At 48.3% G+C, this 25941-nt stretch overlaps 1 protein-coding gene across 1 annotated transcript in view; it reads right to left on the bottom strand.

Annotated features, from left to right (window-relative positions):
* Window positions 1–25941, bottom strand: part of LOC118698642 (vascular endothelial growth factor receptor kdr-like) — a 129718-nt gene that overhangs the window by 42622 nt on the left and 61155 nt on the right. Inside the window, exons 10-12 of the mRNA XM_036402101.2 lie at window positions 15224–15374; window positions 12718–12823; window positions 5003–5111 (exon numbers count right to left, since the gene is read on the bottom strand). Coding sequence (XP_036257994.1) covers window positions 5003–5111; window positions 12718–12823; window positions 15224–15374 — 366 coding nt within the window. The remainder of the gene's footprint in view (window positions 1–5002; window positions 5112–12717; window positions 12824–15223; window positions 15375–25941) is intronic.

Raw genomic sequence — 25941 nt, 5'->3', positions numbered from 1 at the left:
TGGAATCTGGCCAGGGGCTCCCACTGCAGAAAGTTCTGCAGAAGCTGCAGCTGAGCAGAAACAGTGAGGCTGCTGAAATAACCAATCTGCCTTATAATAAAGCACACATTCTATAAAATACAGAGCCCTGGAGGAGCTTTCAGATATGATTAAAAAGTCTCTCTTCTTCCCAAGTCATCTGGAGTAGAACCCATGAGCTTTTGCTTCATGGTTTTTAAAGACTGGCACCAGAAATATTTCCCAAAAGATCCAAAAAGAGAAGAGACCCCCTCAGGCCACAGCTGTGGAAATTGTTATTTTGCTCTTCTTTCCTTGTGCTGGAGTTGCAGTTTGCTCTCTGCAGGGTGTTGTTAGGCTCAGTTGCTCTCTCTTGGTGCCAGCTGTGTGCTCAGGCTGCCTTGTGTGACACTGCTCCCTCCTGATGTCCTGTGCTCCCAACACGTCCAAATCCTTCCTATTGACATGGGAGGAATGTCTGAGGCCAGCCAGGGCTCTCCAAAAGGGCAGACTGAGAGCCAGTGAGACACTGGGCTGTGGCATGAGCAGCAGTTCACATCTCCTGAATCTCTCCAGCCAAAACATGGAACAAGTGCAGCATCCCTTGGAATGAGCCTGCCTTGGGCATGGCACAGCTTGGGCTGCAGCACTTTGGTGCAAATTCCCAATAAATGGGATGTGTCCATTCCCAAGCCCTGAGTTTTGAAGGATGCTCCATAGTTTTGCTTTGTTGCTGGACTTGAAAGTTGCCAGGGTTTTTTTTTTCTACCAACTTAACATTCTGGGAGCAGAGGCCTGGCTTGTTTTTCTTATCATTCCTTCTCCTGACATTTTTTATTTAGCATTTTGAATATTTTTAGCTGGAACCTGTGCTATTCTCTCCCATCTTGTTTGCCTTTCAAGCAGCTCTTTCAGCTCCAATAGAATATTCATTAATTTTCATTGCAGTGGAAGGAAAAAGAGAGGAAAAAAGAAGTTGCTCTGCTCTATCTTTTCATGCTCTCCTCTCTCTCTTTTCTCCTCCTACCTGGATTATCAGGGGAGTGAGTGCAGCTTGGAGAGCACATTTCAAGTCAGTTCATCTCTCAGACAGCTTTGCTTACATAATCCTGAACCTGAGCAGTGATTAACTTCCTTTCTCTGAACAGATACTGTGTTTTAGAAGGCTCCTAATAAGTTGGCTGAAAGAATGCACCACAGGGCCTTTTCCCTTTTATCTGCAGTCACCAAACATTTGTCTCAGGTGTTGGGTTACAGCATAGTAGCTGCGAATTTCCCTCTCCACCGTGTGAGATTCCGTGGCGAAAGAGGGAAAGGAGCCATTGGGGGGAGGTAAAAAGGCAGCATAAATCAAAGGCAAGGCTGGCTCCATTTGTATTTACAAGGAATTAATTGTTTTTAATTTCCTGTGCTTTGCACAATAATCTGTGTAATTCAAAACTTCTGCTCTTACCCAAATTCCAGCGCTGGGCCTGGCAGGGGGGGTGGCACCAGGAACAGGGATGGAGGGAAGGGGAGCCCCTCTATCTGGAGCAGTGGTGCTTGTCAGGAATCCTGTCAACACCTCGGGAATGAGCACTTTGGAGTGGCACAAACTCCTAGAACAGCCCAGCTCATCCATTGTTCTGCCATCTGAGAGCAGATTTTTATCTCCTGCTGGAAATGCAATATTTTCTTTCGGGCAGAAATCTTTAACTCCATTTTTCTCAGTTGTTTTGGCAATCAGATAAACCCTTGAAAAAAGGGCTATGGTTATTATTTGTTATTCTTATCATAATTCATTTCTATTCCCAGAACATTCTGAGTTTTCAGATGGGTGGGATCCCACTTTGCTGAATGTAGTGCAGTCAGACAAAGGCTGGAATTTGATTTACTCTGGACCTGCTGCTCTGTGGAGCTGCCCTTTCCAAGGTGCAGAGCAGAGATTAGACATTAAATGACATTAAATGACATTAAATGACACTTGTCCATGGCAGAGAATCCCTGCAGGAGACACCAGGGCAGCTTTTCCCTGCACTGAGGAGTTTGCAGCCTGCTTGGAATGTCCTTTGGAGCTGGACAATGACATCTCTGAGCATCTGGTGGCTCACCCAAGGCTTAAATGGGAACTCTGGAGTCAGAGCGGGGGTGGGAAAGGCAGGCAGGGGTCAGATCTTGATTGGATTGACACAAAACAAAACTCCTGGATTAGGAGTTGGGCCAGGACACGATGGATAAATGCCTTTAGGAGAGACTGCAGAGGGACAGTGACAGCCAGGACATCTGCAGGAGGGGCTGCCACTGCATCGTGAGATTTCTCATCACTCTGGACCCCTTATAAGGTTTGGATTCTGAGTGATCTCCAAACCCTGCTGACCCCTCATGAAATGAACTCTGCTGGCAGAGAAATGATTTAAAAATAGAGCCCAGTGCTAATTCTGGTGTCCGTGGGAGTTTTTGTGGGGGTTCTGCAGTGGAAGAACAAAATGGTTGCTGACAATTATTCCACAGGGATAAATTAATTTTTCTGAAATTAAAGTGGTGGTGGTGGTGGTGGTGGTGAAAACATCAGACTGAAGTGAGCACATCCCCAGAAAGCAGCCTGGACAACACCTGAGGAAATGTCCCTGGAACGTTTTGCCATGTCCTGTGAAAAGATCTCAACCCTGCCCCAGTGGAACAGGGATTTGAGGGAGTTCAGCCTCTGTGTGATCCTCAGATCTCTTACCAGGAAGAAGTGAGTTAAGCCCAGCTCAGCCAGAAGGTCTGAAAGCAGCTCAGGGAGCAGCAGCTCATTTGTTGGTAGGAGATAATGGGAGAGCAGGTCTTTAAAATCAGCAAATTGCTGAATGAACTGAGGGGTGCCACACTTGGAGCTGCTTTGCAGAGATCTGTGACATGCTACAAACATTTCCCAGATGCCCCAAAGCCCTACATGTTGCTCATGTGCTCTCAAGCTCTACCCCAGCCTTCAGCTCAGCCCTGAGGTTTGGCCTGCACAGAATGAACCCCTCAAACCCATAAAGTGACCAACTCAGAGCCTTGTGCTGTTGGGCCTCCTCTGCCTGGAACCTCTCAGGCCATCCCTGGATGTCCCTCAACACTGAGACAGGAGAAGACTCCTGGGCAGAGGAACCTGGAGCTGCTCCAGCTGTTCCAGGTGTGAGGATGACCTGCAGAGCTCTCCCCACAGCCTGGCCCTGCTGCAGCAGCACTCAGAGGGAGCCCACAGCAGGCACTGCTGCTGCTCACTGCTGCAGCATGACCTAGTTTAGCACCAGGACAGCCGCATTTAGAAAGTTTTCATTCCTTTCTAATCCATAAACACCACTATTTTTAAATACAGCACTTCCAAAAGCCAGTCATGCTTGGTCAGCATTTGCCTCTTCCCCAGAATGGTGCAGACTTCCAGTTTTCCTTCCCAGGCTGGAACACATCTGCCTGGCCAAGGCCTGTTCACCTCCTGCTCTGCTTGGGTGAATGGAGACATTCCCACCATAACCACTGTCAGTAATTTCACCCAGTGATTCATTTCCTTCATCATTCAAACTGCATGATTAAACCACTTGTGTCTCAAAACATCACTAGATGGATCTTCAAATAAAAAATTTGAAATATTACCTCACCGTGGGTGGAAAAAAACCCCCCTACATAACTTTATAATTAAAATAAACCAGAGTTGTGCAAGGTGCATGGAATGATCTAACCCTTTGGATCTGACCTTATGCTCCTGGCTTATTTCTTTGGGTTTAGTCACCAAGTGTGGCAGTTCTGTGTTCAGTTGGATAACCCACCCAGACATAGCAGCTGGCAGAATTCCCAGCAGGACACTCAACACTTGGAAGGGGTGAGGTAGAAAATTAATAGCTGGTCTTCAGCCTGCCTTGGACATCTTGGGGATCTCTTATACCTGAGCTGTGTCTCCCAAAAATGCACCTTGAAGGGCATTTCCCTGAGGAAATGAGAGTTGGGACTTTGGGAAATATCTTTTGGAGGCTGAAAGCCTCTCCTGTCTCCTGTCACCTCTAACGGAGGTGAAATCTTTGCCCTCCATGGCTCCTGCTTCATTATTGTTGGATGGCATTTTTCTCTTGGCACATTGTGTAACACCAATGGGAACAGTGTTTGGTGAGTCCTTTTTTGGCTGGAAGGGTTTGAAAGGTGCTGGATTCCTTTGGAGCAATGGAGTCAAACCAGCCAGGAGGGAGGAGAGGCACAGGAGTGCAGATCCCTGCCACGAGCGAGCTCTGCCCTCCCAACTTGTTCATGGGCAAAGACCCAAGCAGTGAGAATCAGACATTTACTTTCCAGGACATTTCTGCACTCTTTGTTCTAAAAATCGATATTTTGATGCAAATCCTGGCAGCCAGCATCCACTCATCCAGAAAGTGAGCACAGAAACGTTTCAGTTTGTTCTGGGTGAGCACTTGAATGAGACTGTCCTTAGACTCTCCTCTCTTTTTGAGCTGCCATCTCTCCTGAAAGCATGATGTAGATGTTGATCTCACTCCTAAAGAATCCCTGTGCTGAAAGGTTAAGTGGATATTTGTTTGGATTTGTGTTCTTTGGAGAACCTCCTCCCTGCACAAAGGGCACTGCAGAGGCCCAGGCAGGGCTCCAATGTCACAGTGCCACCAGCCTGGACTGGGCTGCATCCTGGCCTCGCTCACCTTTGTGTGCCTGCTGATTTCCTTGGGGACCAACCTTTCTCCTGGCTCAGGGAGAGGCTCCAGGCCTCTGCAACACCACAAAAGCTTCAGCTTTGCCAGAGGTTTCCTAAGGACAGTTCTCAAATGTCACCAGTGCTGCTTTAAGGCACAGAGAGGGACTTGGGGCTGCAGCTGCAAAGGGCAAAGAGCCTTTGGGGCTGGACATGTCCAACCTGCCTTGGGTGGGGTGAGGAGCCTGGGAATGCTCAAAAAAAACAACACACAGGGATGGCCAGGAGTCTGAAGCAGCGCTCAGCAGGCTCCCAGGGAAGTCAGAGCAGCAGCAGCCGTGCCTGTGGGGCGGTGTTGGTGCTCACCTGACACGTAGAAGGCGATGCTCCGCTCCTCCTCGCCCACCTTGTTGGCAGCCACGCAGTAATAGATCCCTGAGGCACTGCTGTCCTCCATGCTGAGGGTGCTCACAATCTGCCCACAAAGAGAACACAGGGAATGGCTCTGAGGGTGTGTGAGGGTAGAAAATTGTTTCTAGTTAATAACAGGCGAAAGTCCCTGACAAGTGCTGCTACTTGGTTTTTGTCTCTTGTCATCTCAGCCCAATTCCCTCCTCATTCCTAAACCTTCCCCTTCCTTTTCCCCCTGTCTTACCCATGAAAAACAGGGACCTGCCAAGGTCTTTATGTGACAACATCAAGGAAAAAACTGAAGGGAAGGGCCTGGAGGATCCATCCAAACACAGTCCCACAACCACCAACTATTCCCTTTGCTGCTTTTCAGCTCTGGGTTCTGTGGGGAATGCCCACATTTGCATGGGAAGCAGGTAATTCCTATGGATGTGGTACAAAGAGTATTGCAGCATTTTGTTTTTCCCCTCAGAGAAGGGAGGGAATGATGTGGCCCCTTTGTGCTGGGAGCCCCTTGAGTCCAAACCCCTTCCCTGGGGCTGCACAGGACTGGTTCAGTGAGGAAGGGAGCCCTGGAGAAGCTGCCAGTGCTGTAACACTCAGCAAGTGCAGACAGGGAGGAGCATGGGGAAGGAAGGAGCATTGTCCTGAGCTTCACCACATCAGAAAAGGAGGGGGTTCTGTTATTTCTGGGACTGAGCTCAAACATGTCCTTAAGAACCTGTGCTCCTTATACCTCCCAAGGCCCAGGCATGTGGCACTGCCCTGTCCCTGTCAGTGCAGCCTCTCAGGATCATACAGGAACATCCACAGACCAAGCCTTTAATTATTCCTTGTATTCCTTTGGAGTGTGAGCAGGAAAACAGGGCCTGAGCCACCAAGACAGAGATGTTCTTGCAGGATTCCTCTGCTTCCCCTGCAGCCATTCACCTGAGGAGCTCTGAGCCCTCACATTTGGAACAAATATCACTTTCTTTGCCATCCTCTCTAAGGCCTTTGAGAATCAAAACTTATAACACCCTCTGGCCCTTTGTCCTTATCTCCAGAGAGCTCTTTGAAGTGCACAGAAGCATCTCTGGACTTTCTTTTTAATATCCTAAACTAAACTCGCACAAGACATTCCTTTACCCCTCCTAAAGCTGCCCTATGAGTGTGTCTAGAGCTGTGTGGGATGAATTTTCTGAGTTATTTAAGATTTGCTGAGATCTGGCACTTTAAATCCTGCAGGGAAATGAGTTCCAAAGGTTTTGATCCCATGTGCATTTGCCATTCTGATGGTGAGCATTTGCAGTAGAATAAGGGCTAAGTGGAAAAGTCTTTACTTTTCATGGGAAGAATGGGGAACCCCCAAATTTAGGGGTGAAAAAGGAGAGCAGCACACCCAACTCCCTCTGGTGTCCGGCACAGAAAGAGCTGTGCAGTCCTGAGTGATTTCTGCTGTGAAAAGAGCTCTGCCTTGGCTATAAAACCAGCCTGGCCATAAGAGCAGCCTGCTCCTCCTCCTGCTGCTGCTCCTGGAGCAGTGGCCCAGGGCCATGGGCTGGGAAGGAGCACATGCAGAGCCCTGAGCAGCACTCTGGAATTCCTGCTGAATCAGGACCAGCATCTTCCTCCTCATGGCTGCTGGAGCTGAGCATTTCATGTTTGGGAAGAGCACAAGGCAATGTAAATGTACGTGCTGAGGGCAGGAGGGGGTACATTTGGACAGCTTTTTAACAGCAATTAGTCTTCCCAAGTGACAGCTCTAGCTGGGAAGTGGAGGATAACACTGCAGAGCCAGGCAAAATCATAAAATATCCATTTTGGGACATGTCCAAAGTGTTAGGGGTGACACTATGGCTCTTCTAAACACTGATGCAATGCCTCAAGCTGCTTGGTGGCCCAGAGGTAAATGCTCATGAGCACACACACAGACAGATGCTGATATCTCCAACTCCATAACTCAGGAAAAGTCTGGCAGGACAGTGGGAAAACAGAAAAAAAAAAAAAAGAGCAAATAGCTATCCTGAGACCTCATTGGAGCTAATCTCAGTTGTGTCTAGATATGAAGGTGAAAAAGATGGTAAATGACAGTGGGAAACAATCTGGGGACAAATTCTTGGGGAACAAAACTACTGAGGAATAGAGGAAAACAAAACAAAACAAACCAAACTATTGAGGAATAGAGAGAAAGTAATTTTCTTATTTGGATGCTCTGGTCATTGTTGTGCACTTGGATCCCAAATCCTTACACACCTGGGCACCAGAGGTCAGGGACTTCCCTGCCTGGGCCCACAACTGGCACCTCCCAGAGCCCTCCAGACTGAGACTTTTAAACCAACAGCACCCAGTGGAGACCTGCATGTGATCCCAGAGCTGGCAATTCAGGATTTTGAGTGATTTTCTTGTAAGATGAATCCCTTGAAATCATTCTGTATCAACCTTTCACTCCAGTTGTGTGGTCCTGGGTAAATCCCTGAGCCTGGGAGCTCAGTTATCTTTCCAACATCTGAAATAAAGTTCTCAGTGGTCAAACTAATTTAATCCTGGTTGGTTTGGTAGCTGAAATTTGAAGTCTGTGTGTGTTTGGTCACAGTGGCAGGTTGGGATAAGGATTTTGTTCTTCTAAATGCCATCCCTAATGAAAAAATGGTTTTAACTGAGCACCCAAACTCAGGGATCTTCCTCCATTATTAACAGTGCAAACTGTTGGACTCTGCAGGGGCACAATCCCAGAATCTGGGGACCTTTAGCAGACAGTGGAAAAATTCTGAGGGGATAATCCCTGTGTGTGCTTAGTCCCTGCACCTGGAGAAGTATTTTCCACTCCTGGAATCATAGCCAGGGTAGAAAAGCTTGAGACATGTTGGAGTGAGTTCAGAGGAGGCCACGGAGCTGCTCCAGGGCTGGAGCTGGGCTGGGAGAGCTGGGGGTGCTCACCTGGACAGGAGAAGCTCCAGGGAGAGCTCAGAGCCCCTGGCAGGGCCTGAAGGGGCTCCAGGAGAGCTGCAGAGGGACTGGGGACAAGGGATGGAGGGACAGCACACAGGGAATGGCTCCCAGTGCCAGAGGGCAGGGATGGATGGGATATTGGGAATTGGGAATTGTTCCCTGGCAGGGTGGGCAGGCCCTGGCACAGGTGCCCAGAGCAGCTGGGGCTGCCCCTGGATCCCTGGCAGTGCCCAAGAGAACCTGGGACAGTAGGAGGTGTCCCTGCCATGGCAGGGGTGGCACTGGAGGGTCTCTGAGTCCCTCACACCCCAAACCCCTCTGGGATTGATTCCATGATCAAGGCAGGGCTCACTCCACAGCTGCTTCTCAGAAAACCCAGAGCACAGCACTCTCTGCTGAGCTGGATAATGATTGATGTGAAACCTGCATCTGCCTTAAAATTTTGTGCCTCTGCACTGAAAATGCCATCAATGAACTATTTACAGCCTGGAAAGGTGCAGTTTCCAGCTTCCCTGGCCCTATGAGCAGCAGTGCCACAAGGATGTCTCACCCTCAGCTCCTGTGCAGGCAGTGCTGGCACAGGGCTAATTAATAACAAATTATTGGCATGCCGTGTCTAGACATCCTCCTAGTGGGAGCTGGATGGGATCCTGGGAGTTCACTGCAAACCAAACACATCCCAGGCTGCATTGCCTGGGTTGGATTTGGAATTAAGGACTCCATTTCCTATTACTTAACCTAAAGGCCACCCAATACTGCGAGCCCAAGGAAGGGATTATTAGCTAATAAATAATTACTAGGAAAGAATAAACTCAGTTTGAAGCTCAATAAGCCAAGGAATAAAATGAATGATTTCTGAAGAACAGCTCTGACAAGTAAATAGAACTTGCTGCTGGGAAAACTCCTGATGGAGTAGTTCAATTAAGTCCATATGTAATGTTCTCAAACTGATAAAAATAAGTTATTTTAGAAGCAGCCAAGTAACATTCCCCAGCCATGCACTGTGAGTGTTTTAAGACATCTTGTAGTGAGGACAGAGCAACAAGGCCTTTCTTAAGCTGGAGCCAGCCTGAATTAATATCTCTTGTTCTTCCTTGCTTTCTCTTTCCTTTGTCTGCCCCTCCCCACCCCAGAGCTGTAGTTAACAATCCTTCTTCTTTCACTTCGTTAGCTCGCCGTGGGCAGGATGAGGAGTGCAAAATGTGGGTGGAAAACTTCTCAGCTGTCTGACTCTGGCAGAGCAGGGCTGGAGGTGGCTACAGGGGGATGGAATTACAGAACTTGAGCAGGAACCCTGCACAGAAAGCATTCAGCTCACTGCTAATCCATCCACTTGAGTGGCACAGCACAGCACTTGTTTGCACAGCCTGACAGTCCTGAGCCAGGGCTGGAGTTCATTCACTCAAAACATGCTAAAGGATGGACTGAGCATGAGTGAGGAGAGAAGCTGGCAGCTGCCTGAGAGTTGCCAGCTTTGCTCCCATCTCTGCCAGGGGGGGTTCTGTCCCTGGGAAAGGGGAGCAGCCAGTGCCTTCCTCAGGGTGAGCAGAGCTGCTGGCAGCACTGGGAGGTCAGGAAAGCTGCTGGGGACTGGGCTAACTGCAGGTTAACTGTGCCATGGAGGGACTGATCACCTTCCAGCCCCTGGAGCAGGTGGGTAAATCCTGGCTGGTCCTGAGCAATCACCACCCCCTGCTCCTCCTCCAGTGACTGCAGATTTTTTGTTCTTTTTATTCCTTCAGGAGGTCAAAACTTGGCATTTTGGGGTCACTTTTCTTGAGTGGTTGTGAATTTAGAAGGTCAGGGAATTTGACAAAGGGGCAGTTCTGATGTCCCTGCTGCTGGCCAGGCTCTCACCAGACCCACCAAGGACAGCTCCTGTGCCTGGGCAGTGCCTGACACAGCTGGGCTGATCCCCAGGGATGGCTGCTGTGTCCCAAACCCCTCCCTGTGCTGTCCCCTTCCTGGCAGCCTGGGGTGACAGGGCTGGAGAAGTTCCTGGAAGTGACAGATTTGAACAGCCTGCCTGAGCTGCTCACACACTTCTCACCACACACATCCCACTGCTCTAATGGAGACTTTTTGTTCCTTCAGGAGGTCTAAACTTGGCATTTTTGGGTCAGTTTTCTTGAGTGGTTGTGAATTTCACCAGCAGAAACACCCACGTGGCCTGGCCACTCTCATATAGACATGAAAGGGAGAAAAGAGATGAAAAGAACCCCCCAGAGAGAGCTGAATTATGCATGAGTCTTGCTATTCCCTTCTGCTGGTCCCAAGCTCAGGCCAGTTTGTTATTTTGCTAACAGGAAAGAAAATAAAATAGCAACCTAGCTCCTTGTACTTGAAAAGTCAGGCAATTCCTGCAGTCACGGGTGTCACACCTGGTGTGAAAAAGCAGATTCAGAGGAGCCCTGCAGTGCTTTAACTCCCAAAGTGAGAGGTTCAGGTGGACTCCAAACCCCAGGGAAGATGAAACGATCACAGTGCAACTGCCTCAGCTGTGTGACCATTTCATTGGGCACTGTTTGACCAAAACTTCACCAAAGTGCATCAATACCTGAGCCATAACCTCGTGCCTCTCCTCAGGAGTGAGACTCAGGCTTAGGAAAGCAGGAGGAGGTGAAATTCACTTCTCTATCTGTGGAATACTCATGGAATAATCATGATGAGGATGATGACAGGAGAGCTCAATTTTACATGGCACTTCTGTCAGGAGATGTCTGAAGAGTTTCATGTGATCAAAGAGCACCAGGGGTTTGCAGGAAAAAACACTGCTTGCTGCCCTGCCAGCTTGCTTTGGGCAAATTTCTGGATCTGGTGATTCCAGGGGAGTTATTCCATATTTTTAGCAGCTCTAAACAGTTAATGCAAGTTTCCACATGTGGCTGGACCAGCTTTTAGTGCCTCAGCTCCCAAGGGGGAACTCTTGGTGCTGACAAATCCTAGAGCCCAGATGAATTCCACCTTCTGGAACTCCAGTGCTCATGGGACAGCTCAAATCCCACAGGAAAATCCCCAACCTCAGCTAATCCCAGGTTCCTAACACAGTTCCTGAAAGCTCAGACTCCAGCATCTTTATTTTTTCATCTCCTTGGTCAGTGTAGGGGAATTACTTGCTGGGACATGGTGGGAATGGATTGGGCTGGTTCCTGTCTGTCCCATTCCTCTTCCCTCAGACTCTTAAAAAATTATATTCTATAATACAAAGACTCCAATTAACACAGTCTTGAACTTCAGAAAGGGGGAAGGAGAGGAACTGTCTGCAATATAAGCAGGGAGTGAAACCTGAGATTCCTATAATTTAGTTATATTAATTTGAATAAATCTTAATCAGGACATAAGAATTAATAGGAAACACCTCAGACTGTGTTTTCAGCCAGGCAGAAAAAGAATGAGTGTACTATAAATTGTAAAATTATGTAGCTCCTAACTTTAATAATGAAATATGTAAAAGCTGATTACATACATATAATATATATGGAGAGAAACAGTAGCTCTGAGAGTCTCAAAGCTCTTGTCAGCCCATGCAGCAACCAAAAAGTTTTACAAAAAGAAGAAACTTTGAAGGTAAATATCACAAACCTCCATTTTTATAAATAATTAGCACTTTTAGGGGGTTGCTTTTACCTAAGATGTAAAATTCTTAAAGAATACATTAAAGCCAGAGCTTAAGGGGCACTATGCCATCTAAATAAATCCAATTTATAAATATCTCCCAGCAATGGAAAAACTCAGGAATGAGAGGCAAACACTGATTTTCTCCTTCCCAGCCCAAGCTCCATGTTTCCAGAGCTCTGGTTTGGATTATGTTTAGAACTGGAAAGTCTCCTGAGAAAGAGCAGATGGCTGAGGCACTGATCCTGCCAGATGCTGATTTTGTCTGGAGCCAGTCCAGGAGAGCACTTTAGCTTTGTGCTTAACTTTAAGCATGGGACTAACTCAAGGATTCTCCCATGCTCAAAGGTGAGCCAGGATTGGATCCAGCACCCTGCAGGATCAGACACTGAACCATCTGGAACATCCACCTCCAAAGCTGGAGCTGCAAACCCACTGCAAGTCCAGCAGGTGATCCCAGCCAGAGCCCAGCAGAGCCAGGAGGCCCCAAATCCACTGCACATTGCCAGCCTGGAGGTGTGGAACATCAGCCAGTGTCACCACAGGCACCTGGGGACACTGAACAGGGAATCCTGCTGGGATCTCTGCAGTTCCCACAGGCAGGGTGATCCCAGGGCTGTTGGAAGGGGGAGCAGGCAGGGAAGTGTCCAAGGAAGGTTCTCCCTCCTTCACTGTTCCAGGGAAGTGGCTTCAAGCTGAGAGCTGCACACTGGAAATCAGAGCAGGCACCTGTGGCACTGTGCCCACACCTGGTCAGCTCCTGCTGCTGGGAGTGGAGGAAACAGGGCAGGACCAAGAGGGGCAGGATCAACAACTCTCCAAGTGTTTCATGAACTCAGAGTCCTCATCAGCGTTCACATGGCGGCACCCCTCGAACTGAACCACTCCCACACTTTCTCAAGACTGAGGGAGACACAGAAGGTTTTGACCCAGAAGTCTTGGGAGAGTTTAAATAGGGTGGGTGACATCATTCCAAAGCCCAGCACTTGTGAACAGCAGAGATCTGGGATGATCCCAGCACTGGGGAATTCCAAGCATGCAAAGAGCCCTCAGCAGCTTGGGAACCACGAGCTGGGGGTGAGCATGCCCTGACATCATCCCAGGCCATCCCACCCCACACATACCTTTGGTTTATCCCCCTGCCTCATGGGGCTGTTCTCAATGCTCCTGATCTTGTTTCCTGTGACTGTGTTCTCCGAAACCACAACTTTTGGCCCCTCAGGATTGCACCTGGAGGTGGAAAAGCAGAGATGGTGTTCAAGGTAAGCAGGGAGGTGTATTGGAGTGAGAAAATGTCAATCTTAGAAAATCATCTTAAATATTCCTAAGAATTGTTGCTGCTGGAGTCTGTTACATCTTTGTGAAATTCCTCCATTCCTTCTTTGCAACATTTCCAAATTATTTACAAGGCACCTTGACAGAGGCAAACAAAATCAGTGCACGACCAGCAATGAACCCCCCCAATCTTTGCAAAGATTAGAGATGGAAAATACTGGACAATTAATTAAATCACGTGAGTTTTATCTGGCTAATATAAGTTATATTTCCAAATTCAAAATGCCAGTCACTCCAAACTGTGGGGAGGTGGATGTTGCTGAGTGTCTGCTGTGCTCAGCTTCCAACAGGAAGTGTGGGCTGAGGGAGTAGAATGGATAAATACTTTATAAATAAATAAAGAAGGCCCCTTTAATGCTGCACATTCCACAGAAGACACTTTTCAATCTTCATTTTGGAAGATGGGCAAGGAGCAGAGTGTGGAACATCTCATGTGGGAAGGCCCAGCTGCACCATCCAGGGCTAAACATTTTCCCATCTTCCTCAGCTTGGTAAGACTAAGCAGAGACATAGCTCTTCTCATTCCTAGAAATGCAAAGGCTTTGAGCCCACCACGGGGTCTCAGGAGGTAAAATGGACTTTTACAGGCACTGATCAAGGGCTGATGCTGCAGAAAATCCCTCCATAAATCAGCCATGCCCTTGCCAAAGCCACACAAAGCACAGGGGCAACACCCTGGGCCAGGGGAGGGTTTGAGGCTCTCAGAGGGGCCTAATTAGAAGATCTTGAGGGACTTCCTGCAAGGCACAATCCTGTCCTGAGGATGAAGGGGAAAAGCTCAGAGGAAGTAAAATCACATCCCAGCTCTGAGGAACAATGCTGGTGCTCAGGGATTCAAAGGGCACTGCTGAGGCAGAGTGGGGGGAGAGAAAGAGAGAGAGAGAGGAAGTCAGACAACAGAAGGAAATGGGGGCTGTGTCATTTCCCACAGGAATCCTCCTCCAGCTTCTGCTGCAGCAAGATAAGGCTGCCCCTGGGGCCAGCAGAGGTAGAGCCACTCTGCAATTGTATTTAAATTGATAAGATCAGAGAGCCAGAAAGCTGCAACAAGGGTTATGTGAGGTCCTTTGCCACCAGGTCACTGGTTTGGATCTGGCTGAATTCAGCACTCGTGGCCAATTCTCTCCTCCTAGACAGAGAGGTCTGGAAAAGATTTCAGGTCACCTCTGTGGTTTTCCTAGAGGATGCAGAACCTGTTTCCATGTGGTGTTTCCACCCTGGTCTCATTGAACTCCTCCCAAGAAGAGCCCTGTGCCCCCTGCTGCCCTGCAGTGCCACAAAGCCATGAGATCCCTGAGGTGACTCCCCCAGGAGCAGAGTCACTGGGGATGCCTCCCTGGGGCACTCCCAAGCTGAGGCTGCATCACCCACCCACCATCCCTGTGCTGTACAGAACACCTGGGGAAGGATTCTCTCTGATTTTCCTGTCTCATGGCTTGCCATTCACAGCAACAAATGAGTGAGAAAATAAGCAATCCACTATCCAGTAATTTTCTCCCTTGCTTTCTAGATCTGTCTTCATTTTTATAATGGGTGGAAAACCTGATTTCATCCCTCTCACTGCAGAGAGGAGCTGAAGTGGTCAGAATTGTGCAGGACCTGGCTCCTGCACGTGCCCAGGGGCTACCAGGGAAGCAATGGGCATCAGCCCAGGCCTCTCTCTGCAGACCCCTCTGCTCAGGGAGCTGCAGGAGCAAAGGAAATGTCTCCATAGGCAAATCTCCAAAGCATCCTGGTTTTCCCTGGCCTCCTTCCTCTCTGGCAGCTTTGACCCAGTGACTTTGCTGCGTGTTCACACCTCAGCCTGCAGCACAGAAGGGTCCCCAGTAAGACCCAATTCCCTCTCACCACAGGAGGCTGAGCCCAGAGTGCAGAGTGAAGACAGCCCTTGGGAAGTGCCATGAATCCCATATGGATTTAAGGAAGCCAAGCCTTCAGCAGGTTTGTCTGGAAAAAGCTCTTGCAGGGAAAAAGGTGTGTTAGCTCTGCCCACACGTTCTGCTGGTTTTCCTTTGTCAAATATTCACAGCATTCAACAGGGCTAAGGAAAGTCAGAGGGGCTGGTCAAGGTAAAGGAAAATTCAATGATCTTTAGTCACTTTAAACTTATTTAACACAATTCAGGTAATACACAAGGTGCACAAACACAACCAGATGCCAGCTGGGCTCAGAACCCTGGAGATCTTCACTCTGCTTGTGATTTTAGCTCAGATAATTTGGATGGAGTGGAAAGAAAACCAGACTGGAAATAGCCAATAATTCAGGAACATGTTCATCCACAGGGAAGTCACTTACAGGGTGTCTGTGAGGCTGCAGGGCTGCCACTTCCACTCAATCCTTGGCTCAGGATTCCCACTTGCTGTGCACTGGATTTCATGTTTGCTTCTCAATTCCACCTTCACAACCTTATGAAAATCTGTTTCCTTTTCATAGATCTTGGGTCTCTCTAAAGACAAAAAACCCCACAAAATTCAAATGAGCAAATTTACATCCATAAAAGGCTTTGAAACATTTTGCTGGGAGAAGTGATGATCCAGCGAGGCTCCTGATGTTCTGGGGAATTCCCAGCAGTTCTGAAAATATTCCTTCACAGAAACAAGGGTGTTGGTTGTGGTATTTCACAAAACACATTGCAATGCTACCACATTCATCCTAATCCCTTTCAAGTGTTGTTGAGGACCTGCTGAAATTCTGGAGAATTCATGCCATGGAACATCTCTTAGTCACATCTTGGCTGCAGGATCAGGATCAGTCCTGGACTGTGGGCAAAATGGAATTGGAGGGGTGATGTCCCTTCCTGAGAAGAACCTTTTCAAGTAGCTGCTTGAAAGTCACCAGGTCCTTAGGGCTTTGGCAAAAACCATCTTTTTCACCTGGAATCTTTCCTTTTCTGTGTGTGTGTGTGTAATGTGCACTGGATGGAGGGGAGAGGAGAGTGAGGAAAGAGTGGTGTGGGGAAAACACTTGGAGAGAAATGCCAAGAAATTCTCACCAAGCACGGTGAATGCCATTAAAAATGTCACAGCATTACTCACATCTGGAGGGGCCACAGGATCACACCCTCAGACTGGAAATCTCTCAAGAGCAAACTTTTTGTGACACTTTCAGGGCTGCTCGTTGCCAGCAGGAAAGAACTGCTTTGTCCTGTCTCCTTGCAGCTCCCACGGGAAGGCACGGAAAGGAGAAAGAACGGGAAAAAAGCCCCAGAGTGAACTGAACTTTCACTAACCTCACACAGGGTGGCTTGGAGTCTGGGGTGAAAGCACAGGCTCTTCCCTTGTGCAGACAGCTCTGCCCATCCCTGGCCATATCTCTTTGTCTGCTTCTCATAACAGGAAATCAAACAGATTTATTGGTGGGGTCCCTCTGTGGGACACCCCTGTGCAGCCAAGAGGGGCTGCTCTGCACCGAGGCCTTTTGACAAGCTGGGAAGTGAATGGAGATTAGATTTCTATTTTTTGGGCTAACTTATTTTTTCTGCTGTCAGAAGGGCCCCAGATATGTAAATATGAGCTATTGCCCACCTCATCAATCTTGAGCCCTTTCCCTCTTTTTTTAAAATTTTTTTTTTGCCTTCCAGCCCTTTTAGGAGAGGACTGACCAGGCTGAATCCTGTGTCTTGTTGGGACTCTCGCTTGGCATTTCTCGTGGTCAAGCTCTGAAAGATCTTCTGACCTCACCAGTGCCTGAAAACACATCAGTATTTCCTTCTCCACCCCATGGAAGCATTGACTGGAGTAGGTTCACTCATATCCCATCCTGTCATAAAACACTGGCTGTTTAAAGGACCTTCAGGAGGTCCTGATTAACATTTCCCCTGAGAAACCCAAATGCTGGCCCCTGCTTGGTGTGGCTCTCCTTGAGCTGAGCCATAGGATTCCACATGCTTGGAGATTCCTGAGCAACTCACAGGACAAACTATTGGGACCAACAGTGAATTTCCTTACCTAGCATCTCATTTCCCATCAATAAATTATTTCTGATCATCAAAATAATTCTGTAAATTCTCCCAGGAGGGGAAGCACATTTTTTATTACCTTGTACATTTCTCCTTTCATCTCAAATCCTGTGCTCGACATGTGTGGCCTGACCTCCCAAGTGTGATTGCACTTGGAGAAAGACTCCAAGTTCAGTGTGAAAGGTTACACACGTGGTGTGTGAAAGGTTACTCAAGTGTTGTTGTTTGGGCTGTAAAAGCAAAGCTTCACACACTTGGGCAGGGGGACTGATGTTTGTGTGTGTTAAAGAGCATGGGGAGACAAGGACTGATCACAGACATTTAATATCAGGACATTTCTTTCTATCTTCTTGGTTGACTGTCATCTAAATTGTCCTTCTAAAAAAGAAATAATAACTAAACTTACTCCAACTCTAACAAGCACATACATGACTGAGGAGTGAATTCTTCATGCCACAATTATAGCACTATTAAATATGACTTGAGACCTAAAATGATTCCAAATGATTCATCAATTGAAATAATCATTATTTATGATCAAGCAATTATTTTTTGAAGTGTGAGGGGAAACGCCTCCCCATCTGTTCTTTCACATAACACAGGTGGGGTGGTGGCTGATTGTGGGCACAAATTCAGAGACTGAAGAACTTTTCCAAGTGTCTGTGCCCTTCCCCTGCAGAGGGGGTGGTGGAGGTGGTGTCACCCTGCAGGTGACCCTGCTCACCTGTACAGGATGGGGACAGGGACAGACCCTGCAGGGGACCCTGCTCACCTGTACAGGATGGGGACAGGGACAGGGCCCTGCAGGTGACCCATCTGTACAGGATGGGGACAGCCCTGCAGGTGACCCTGCTCACCTGTACAGGATGGTGACAGGGACAGGGCCCTTCAGGTGACCCTGCTCACCTGTACAGGACAGGGACAGGCCCTGCAGGTGACCCACCTGTACAGGATGGTGACAGCCCTGCAGATGCCCCTGCTCACCTGTACAGGACAGGGAGCAGGATCCCCATGCCCCAGGGCTCCCCTGTCCCTGCAGGGTGCTGGCCCTGGAGCATTGAGGGTTTAGGGGGTGAAAGTGGGGTCCTCCTGTGGGGGACATTTCCTGGGGTGAAACCTTTCCAACCCCCTGCCCACTGCCATGGCCATTTCACCTCTGACCATGGCCCTGCTGGCAGCTGAGCTTTGCCTTTCCCCTTGCTGGGCCAAATCCTATTTACAGCAGTTGCCTCCATAGGTGATGGAAACCTGATTTTAATAGTTTAAACGTTTTTAAATTAAATTTTTCATTGTTTCTGGAGGTTTGTAGTAATGTAGAGTGTATAAAAGGAATGTTAAAATCCCTGTTGTGGTGTACATGCATTCTTGCCAATCTCATCCCATATTTTCAGAATTCTACAGCATGATCTAGTCTGTGCTAACAGCTGTGAACAGAACTGGTTCTGTGGTGGGCCTGACCTTTTGGAGTGGCTCAGACTGGCTGGTTCCTCAGGGCTGGCACCTGCTCAGTGTCCCCTGTGGACAGGCTCTCACTTCAGCCTGCAGAGGGGCTTAGAGCCCAAAGCCTGGCATCCCTGAGGGTGCACCTGGCAGAGCTGCTGTCTCTCACATTTGCTCACTGGGCAGCACAGGGGCTATGCTCAAACCCTTACCCCTGCTCATGCCCAGTGTGGGTCAGGCTGGGGGTACAAATCCCTCTGCCAGCACTGCCAGAGCAGCTCTTTCCCATCCCTTCCTTCCCTCTCTATCCCACCCTGGCTCCCTGGACCTGCTGCCCCAGCCCCTCCCAGCCCTTGGCCATGGTCCTCCCCAGGCTGAGCACTCTCAAGCAGAAGCCAAACAAACCTTAAAAGCTTTTGGTCCCTGGCTGTGTGGGGAAGGAGGGCTGTGCAGATGCCTTTAAATGTATCCAAAGAAATGGCTTTTCATCCTCTCTGGCTCCAAGTGTGATTGTATCCCCAGCTGGCCTTGCAGAGGTGCAATTGCTGCTGTGAGAGATGACCTGAATAACTAAAGATTTGGCTGCTGCTGCACTGGGAAATGCAATCAAAAAGCACTTCTGCTTACTGCAGGTTTCCAACTGATCAGCATTATGCAAATCTCACCTTCCTCGCTGCTGTTATCTCCAGTTTGTGGCATTAGGAGCAGATAATATGAACAAGGATTACGACATGAACCCTTCTGCAAGACTCTGCTCTCCCTAAATTCCTTGCAGGTGCCATGAGGGGTTCTACACCTGTCACCCTAAGGAGCATCCAAATATAGAGGACAGCACAGAGAAAGTTTCTCTGCATTTTCTAGAGAAACTTTGCATCCCTTTCATTGCCCTCTGACTGAACTGCTGTTTATGCACCTTCCCCACTACCATTTAAACTGCTTCAGAAAATCTTTTCACATTAAGCACATCATTAAAATAACATAGAGAGGCCAGTGAAGCATTAATCTCAACCTTAGGTACTTTGCTGGACAGGGGGCTTCATTAAAACCCTTGATGGAGCTGCAACTTGTTTTCCATTTATCTTTTCTGTTTCCCAAAAAATATTTGCACTTGGGAGCCTTCTATCTGATGTTTGCACAGTACTTAATGGAAATACAAGTGAATATTCTGTAAGGTCGTAGAGGGAACTTGATAGTGCAGGCTTGGACTGAGAAAGGGTGAAATTTCCCCTGAAGTAAAAACCAAAATGACAAAATTGTCTGCGTTCATTTCACATTTCTTTCCTTTCCTTTTTTTTAAAGGAAAGGGTGAAATGACCTGAAAACACAACTTTAGTTTCAGATTGACCACTGCACTGTGTTTGAGCCTGGCTGATTTTGGCTGGGAGTTTTTCTGGGGCTGTAGTTGCTGGTTTGTTGTTTTCCCCATGCCCTGCACCCAGAGCTGCTCTCAGGTGGGTGCACAGCCCTGTCCCCACAGTATCTGAGAGGAAACAGCTGAAAACTGTGCCCAGAATCTCTCTGTGAGACACCACAGCCAGGAATAGAATTAGGGACAGGATTGTGCCCCTGCCTCATCTCCAGCTGCTCCCCTGTGACCCTCTGGAATGGGCTGGGAATGCCAGGGCTGGGACAGAAGCAGGCCCTTGGATCCTGGAGGAACAGATAACAAGAAAAAATCACAGGGAATTTGACCTTCCCCCCAGGGAATTTTGGTGTTAAAATGGCAGTGCAGCTTGGTTTGCAGTGCCACATTAATTGAAATAAAATAGCACCTAGAGGTATGGCAACAAAATGCATCCATATTCTGACTTTAGTTACAGACATTTCAAAAATGCCACTTAAAAAGAAAAATCAGGATTGACTGAGAAGGATCAGCCAACTGAGATCAGGTCTCAGGTTAATGTCTGGCCTAGAGCTAAGGTAGGGAGCAACTCAGGGAAGTTTGTGGTCTTCCTGGAAGAAGGGGGCATCTGAATTACACAAATAATATCAGAAATCCAGTGGTAGTGGGGAATGGGTGGCTGGTGACCTGTACTTAGAGTGGGTTTTTCTGACCTGTGTCACTTCTGGATCTCTCTCTTCTCAGTGCAGGAAGAAATCTCTTTTTCAGTGCTCTCCCAGAGCTGTCATTCACCCCCAGTGCAGCTCTGGGGCAAAAAAAGGGGCTTCTCTCATCTGTCTCTCCCCATCTTATTTCTTACAGAGTTCAGAAGGAAATGGGTAATGAAGAGCTGCTCATTTTAAGCAGAGCAGGCAGTTTTCCAGGATTTTTCTCTCTGTCCCCGTTGCCTGCTTTCCAAAAATCAGTTAATGTACCTGCAGGTTGGCTGAGGGACAGCATGGGAAGCCCCAGCTGCCATTTCCCCCCTCACTGTGGGTTTTAGGAGCTGTCAGACCAAGATTGCTGCTGCAAAGATGTGACTTGAATGCTTCAGATCCTTCTGGCAAGCTCCAGCAGGCCCCCACCTTCCTCTTCCTAAAATTGCTTTGGCCACTTCCAGCAAAATGAAAATAGCTCATCTGACTTCTTCATCAGGGGCTCTCCTGGGAGCTGCAAGTGTGCAGGGTTTGGATGATATCAGGGAGAAAACTCTTCAGGATTTGTTCCTAAATGTGCAGGAAAGGGCTGCTGCAGCCTCCTTGTACTTTTTCTTTCATAAATCCCCCAGATAAAGTTGTTTCTCTCCTGCCTGTGCCTGATGGCTGAGGCTGGAAGCATGACTGGAGCACTGTGTCCTGCATCCATACAGACACTGCTCCCAGAACCCAGGAGAAAAGCAAAGCCTTGCACTTGGAAACATCTTGGAACAGTGGCTGGATGGGTTTTATTTGGGGATTTCTAGTTTAGCTCAGTTGGCCCAGGAGGTGGAAAATTCAATTTTCTGTTTTGACTTCTCCTGAGTGGCTCATCCTCTGAGGAGCTGGGCAGGAGCTGGATGTGCTCCACAAAGGAAACCCAGCCCTGGCAGGACTCTGGGGAAGGGACAGCATTGCTGTGGCTCAGTCCTTCAGCTGAACATCAGCTGGATTTAAAATCCAAACAAAATTCTTCCTCAGTGTTCAGCTCAGGGATGTTAGTGACCCTTCCACAACACAAGGGACTGTGGGATGTCCCCTGTGTCCTGCACTGGCTGTAGCTGAGATCCCCCACCCTAAAAGTAATTTTCCTCTGCCCTGGCATAGCCCAGATGCATTCACCTCATCCCCAAGGCTCTTCCCCTCTCCCTTCTCTGGCTCTGGGGGAGGTGATGGGGCTTTGTTCTCCATCACACATTTCCTGGCTTTTGTGGAGATCACTGGGGACTCCTTTGATGTCCACTCATCCCCTACAAGCCAAGGAAGGTCAGGCACAAAATCGCCTTTGAATTTTAAACCACAATATGAAGAGCTGGCCTGACTACAGAGTAGGGCAATGTGCATCGTTCAGGGCTGTGGAGCTGCTCCTGCCTGGTAACAAATCGAGGTGTGACCAGTCCCCTGCACCCCTTTCCTTCCAGTCCTTCCCTGGAGAGGGGGAATTCACAGCAGCCTGAGTTTCTGCTGCCTGCTGTGGAGGTTATTTCCAGCCCTTAATCCTGCTTTTCTTACAGATAAAACACAAGCTTGGGGGATCAAGGGCTCTAGGAGGGAATGCAACTTCAGTTGGCTGGAGCAGCTGGAACCCAAAGCAGTATTTGCTGGAAGAGCCTTGAGGGAGCACAGGAGAGCAACTTTGGGACAAAGAAGAAAGGCAAAGTGGTGAAGGAGCTTATTCATCCCATTTCTGAATTAACTCGTGCTTCAGTACTCTCCTCACTCCCTAGGTGGTGGCCAGAGCCCGCTGGCTGCTCCAAAAGGGCTCAGCAGGAGCCCTGAAGGACACAAAGGAGTTGGACAAGGCTGAGGATGAAACACAGTCTGCTTGCCCAGAAATAGATTTGAGGGCGTTGTTTATGTTTTGTTCTGAGACTGTTTTGCACTCCAGCCTGGAATAACTCTTTTCTCCCACATTTCTCCTCCTTGGCTGGCTCAGATTTTCAGCCACCAGCTGTTTGCTAGGATTGTTCCTTCTCCTTGCTCCCTCCCTTCCAAATTCTTCAGGACATTATTTTCTTGAAGCTTTTCTCAGTAAGAATTTAATCAAACAAAAGAAAGCCACAGCAACCCACCGCTTCTTGGACAGTGTTTGATGTGTAAATATGTAAAGAAGGAGTGTTTTGAAAATGCAATCAGCTACCTCCTGGGGACCTGAGTCCTACAAGGAGCCAAGGTGACTCCACATGGAGATATGTGCTCCTGCAAGAATAAATTCCAGCTGCAGAGGGAGCAGGGGTGACCAGAGGCACAGCTAAGCCCTTCTTACAGAGGCATTTTTGGAATAGCTGCACGATTCTCCTCCAGGCCAGGCAGTTCCTTGCTGGATCTTTTTCTCTCAGCTCCCACCCTGCAGCTCTGGAGTTATTTGCCCATTTTGCTCCCTCTCCACTTGATCCCTCTGTAGGTACTCCTCAGTTTGGTGACCAAATCAAGCTTGGGGGAAATAGCTGCTAATGTTTGACTGATTCCCATGGAGTGAAACACCCTGTGCCCACAGTGGGGCAGAACTCTGGGATTTCTCCCAGTTAAACACCCAGGAGGTGACTCCAAGGAAAGCTGCAGCAGAGCAGGTCAGGAGAGACACTGCCCACAGGGCTCAGGCAGGGCTCTTCTGATCCTGTTCTCATCCTGCTGAAAGGGTTCTCCTCTGCTGCCATTATTAGTGACTAAAACACACAGCCAAAATTCATACAGAGCAATCTGAGGGTCGAGCCCTGCTGCTGTTTGTACTTTGTTTGTGCAAAACAATTCACAACAATTTTAACTTCAAGCTTCCTCTGCACCCAGCCCAAAAATGCAGCTGATGGCTTTGTCACAGCACACTGAGTGCCAGCTGAGTACCTGGGACACATTAACGATGGATTGTTGTGGAGAGACTCTCAGAAGAGGGGGCTGTGGATTACTGATCATTTCTGCACTGCAGTGTCCCCAGGCAGCAACAGAAACCATTCAAATGGCATTTCTCTCCTCATACCAAAGTCTGCTTAGGTAATTTCCCTCTTCTCTTCAACAGGGTGGATCAGAACTCACTCCCTTCCTTAGCTTCACCTCTGAAGTGAAAGGCTGGCCCTGGATTTGGGGAGCAATGCTGTTATTCAAACAGAAATTGTTCTTCACTCTCAGGGTAGGTGGCTGTTACTCAGCAGGAGGTTTATCAGGTGCAGGCTCCACCTTTTAGACACCATGCAAAACTGATACTCCACCCACTGTGTCCACTTGAAGCCCAAGAGGATTTTTCCATCAGTTCCACTAATCCCTGTGTTCAAATCCCAGCTTCAGTAATTGCAGGCTGCCTCTGGTTCTGAGCAGAGACATTAAGCACACCTCCAGCTCAGAGGTGCTTTCTTTCAGATAATCCCTGCAGAAAGGGGCTACAAAGTGTGTTTTGGTCTCCTTCTCTTGTTTCAGAGTCTGCTGAAACTCCAAGCAATTTAATCTATTCAGGTGTGATACCCAGGTATCAGTCATGATGGCTGGAGATAAAGTGCCAGGTTATTTGTGGACAGTTAAGGGAAAAATTCCAATCTGCTTTCAGTTTGGAGCTTCAGAGTGCACTTGAAAGGAAATCCCAGATCTGAAAAAGCAGCTCCTGAAAAAGCTGTCCCTGCCCTCTGATGGGAAGCACAAGAGAAAGAGCAGTTTGAAGCAGCTTCAAGAGCCCATTTTGCCCTTTTTGGGCTCTACCCACATGAATCTCAGTGAAACCAGTCTCTCCTGGGCTGAGTGCTTCACACAGAGCACATCAGGGTGGTGCTGCAGGGGAGAGCCTGGCAGGGGTGGCAGGATTCCCTGGTGCTTCAGGGATGGCAGGATTCCCTGGTGCTGCAGGGATGGCAGAATTCCCTGCTGCTGGGTGCCAGTCCTGCTGCAGCCAAGCAAACCCTCCCTGTCTGCAGCCTCAGTGTTCACCCATGGCACCCCAGGCAGGTCTTTCCTTGTTCTGCTCTCATTCCCTGACTTCCTGTCACAAAAAAAGGGACACTTGCTCTGTGGTTTTCCTGTGCATCACCACAGGACAGTTGGGGACACCCCTGCAGCTGCTGGACTTTGAGAAATGGGGGGGTTGCAATTAAATAATTATTGCTGATGAAGCCCTTGCTGGGCTGACCCCTGGAAAGGCTGAGGATGAGCTGCACTGTGTGAGGGGTGGGATGCCCCAAGCTTGGACAAACCATGGACATGAAAAGCTTGTGCAGGAGTGGTTTGATCCTGAAATAGCCTCTTGCTGACAGAAAAAGGCTCTGTTTGTTTTTGGTTGCCTGTTTGGGGAACAGCAGCTCCTCGAGGAAACGCTCCCTTGTGCATGCAAACACCAATATTTACCTTGACAAGATAGTTTATTATCATTCTTCATTTCTCTTCCTTTAAACGTTTCCGTTCTCTGAAGAGGCAAAACCATTGTGTGGAAAAACAATCTCAAGTGGACAAATGATGCAGCTTAACACGTTCCTCCTGCTCAGCTGAGCTGCAGGACCTGACCATGAGCATGTTTTTGGCTCCCTCCCCTCCTAAATCACGCATTAATTAATGTCTTATTTCAGGTTTTTAAGCTATCATATCTCATTTAACATTTTTAATAGGTCAGATGTACCTAAGTGACAAGTTTTCTATTTTTCAGGTATTATTCCTTTCTGAAAGGTGAAATGAGAAAAACACAACTGCTGGAAGCAACAATACATAAGTATATAAAAATTGGACAATTGAGAATAGTTTTAGGTGTAAAGAGGGTAAAGAGAGAAGAATTCACTCCAGAAAAGAGAGCAAACCTGTCTCAGCAACTACTCACTGCCCAAGTGGAGAATACAAAGGGAAAGCAGAGCTAACTTTTGTTGAACTCCTACTTGGCCTCATAATTCAATCTCTGTTGCCAAATTCAATGGATTAAAAGAGGCAGTGGATGTGCAAAGAGACAATGTGGCTCTGCCCTGCATTATCCACCCAGGGAGGCCAATAAATAGCATTCCAATATCTATTTTCCCTCTATGGCGAGTGAACCTGCTTCAGCACACACCACAGTTTCCTCCAAATTCCCCTGAAAAAGAACCTGTCCCTCAAATGCTGCCAGCAGAGAAGTGACAGAACAGAAAAGACAGATTTAGAAAATGGATCTGGAGCAGGATGATGGACAGACATAAAAGCCAGGGCAGCTCCTCCAGTTCCTTCCGTCAGCCCCACTGGGACCCTTCCTGTCTCAGCAGATGTTCTCCAGTGCTTTGCCCAAGCTGCTTTTAAATCTCAAGGGATAAAACTTCCAGCTCTTCTCTTGGGAAACTCTGCCCCCAGTTCTAAGACCTCTCTACTCAATATGCTCCCAAGCTCCTATAAAAATGTGATGTTTGTGGCCTTCTCAGGCATTTCCACCTCCCTGTGTGGAGCCACTGTCCCAGCACTCAGTGCTGTGGGAGGTGCAGTGTCCCAGGGGAAGGGACTTGCATGACCCAGGGTCACACCAACTCCTCAGAGCAGCTGAAATGAGGGGTTCAGTGGTTCCTGAGGGGGGTGGTGATCTCTGGGCAGTGCTAAACCCTGGGAAGTGCCA

Source organism: Molothrus ater, chromosome 14, assembly GCF_012460135.2.
Source record: "Molothrus ater isolate BHLD 08-10-18 breed brown headed cowbird chromosome 14, BPBGC_Mater_1.1, whole genome shotgun sequence".
Lineage (NCBI taxonomy): Eukaryota > Metazoa > Chordata > Aves > Passeriformes > Icteridae > Molothrus > Molothrus ater.
This window is presented reverse-complemented; position numbering and strand designations above follow the sequence as displayed.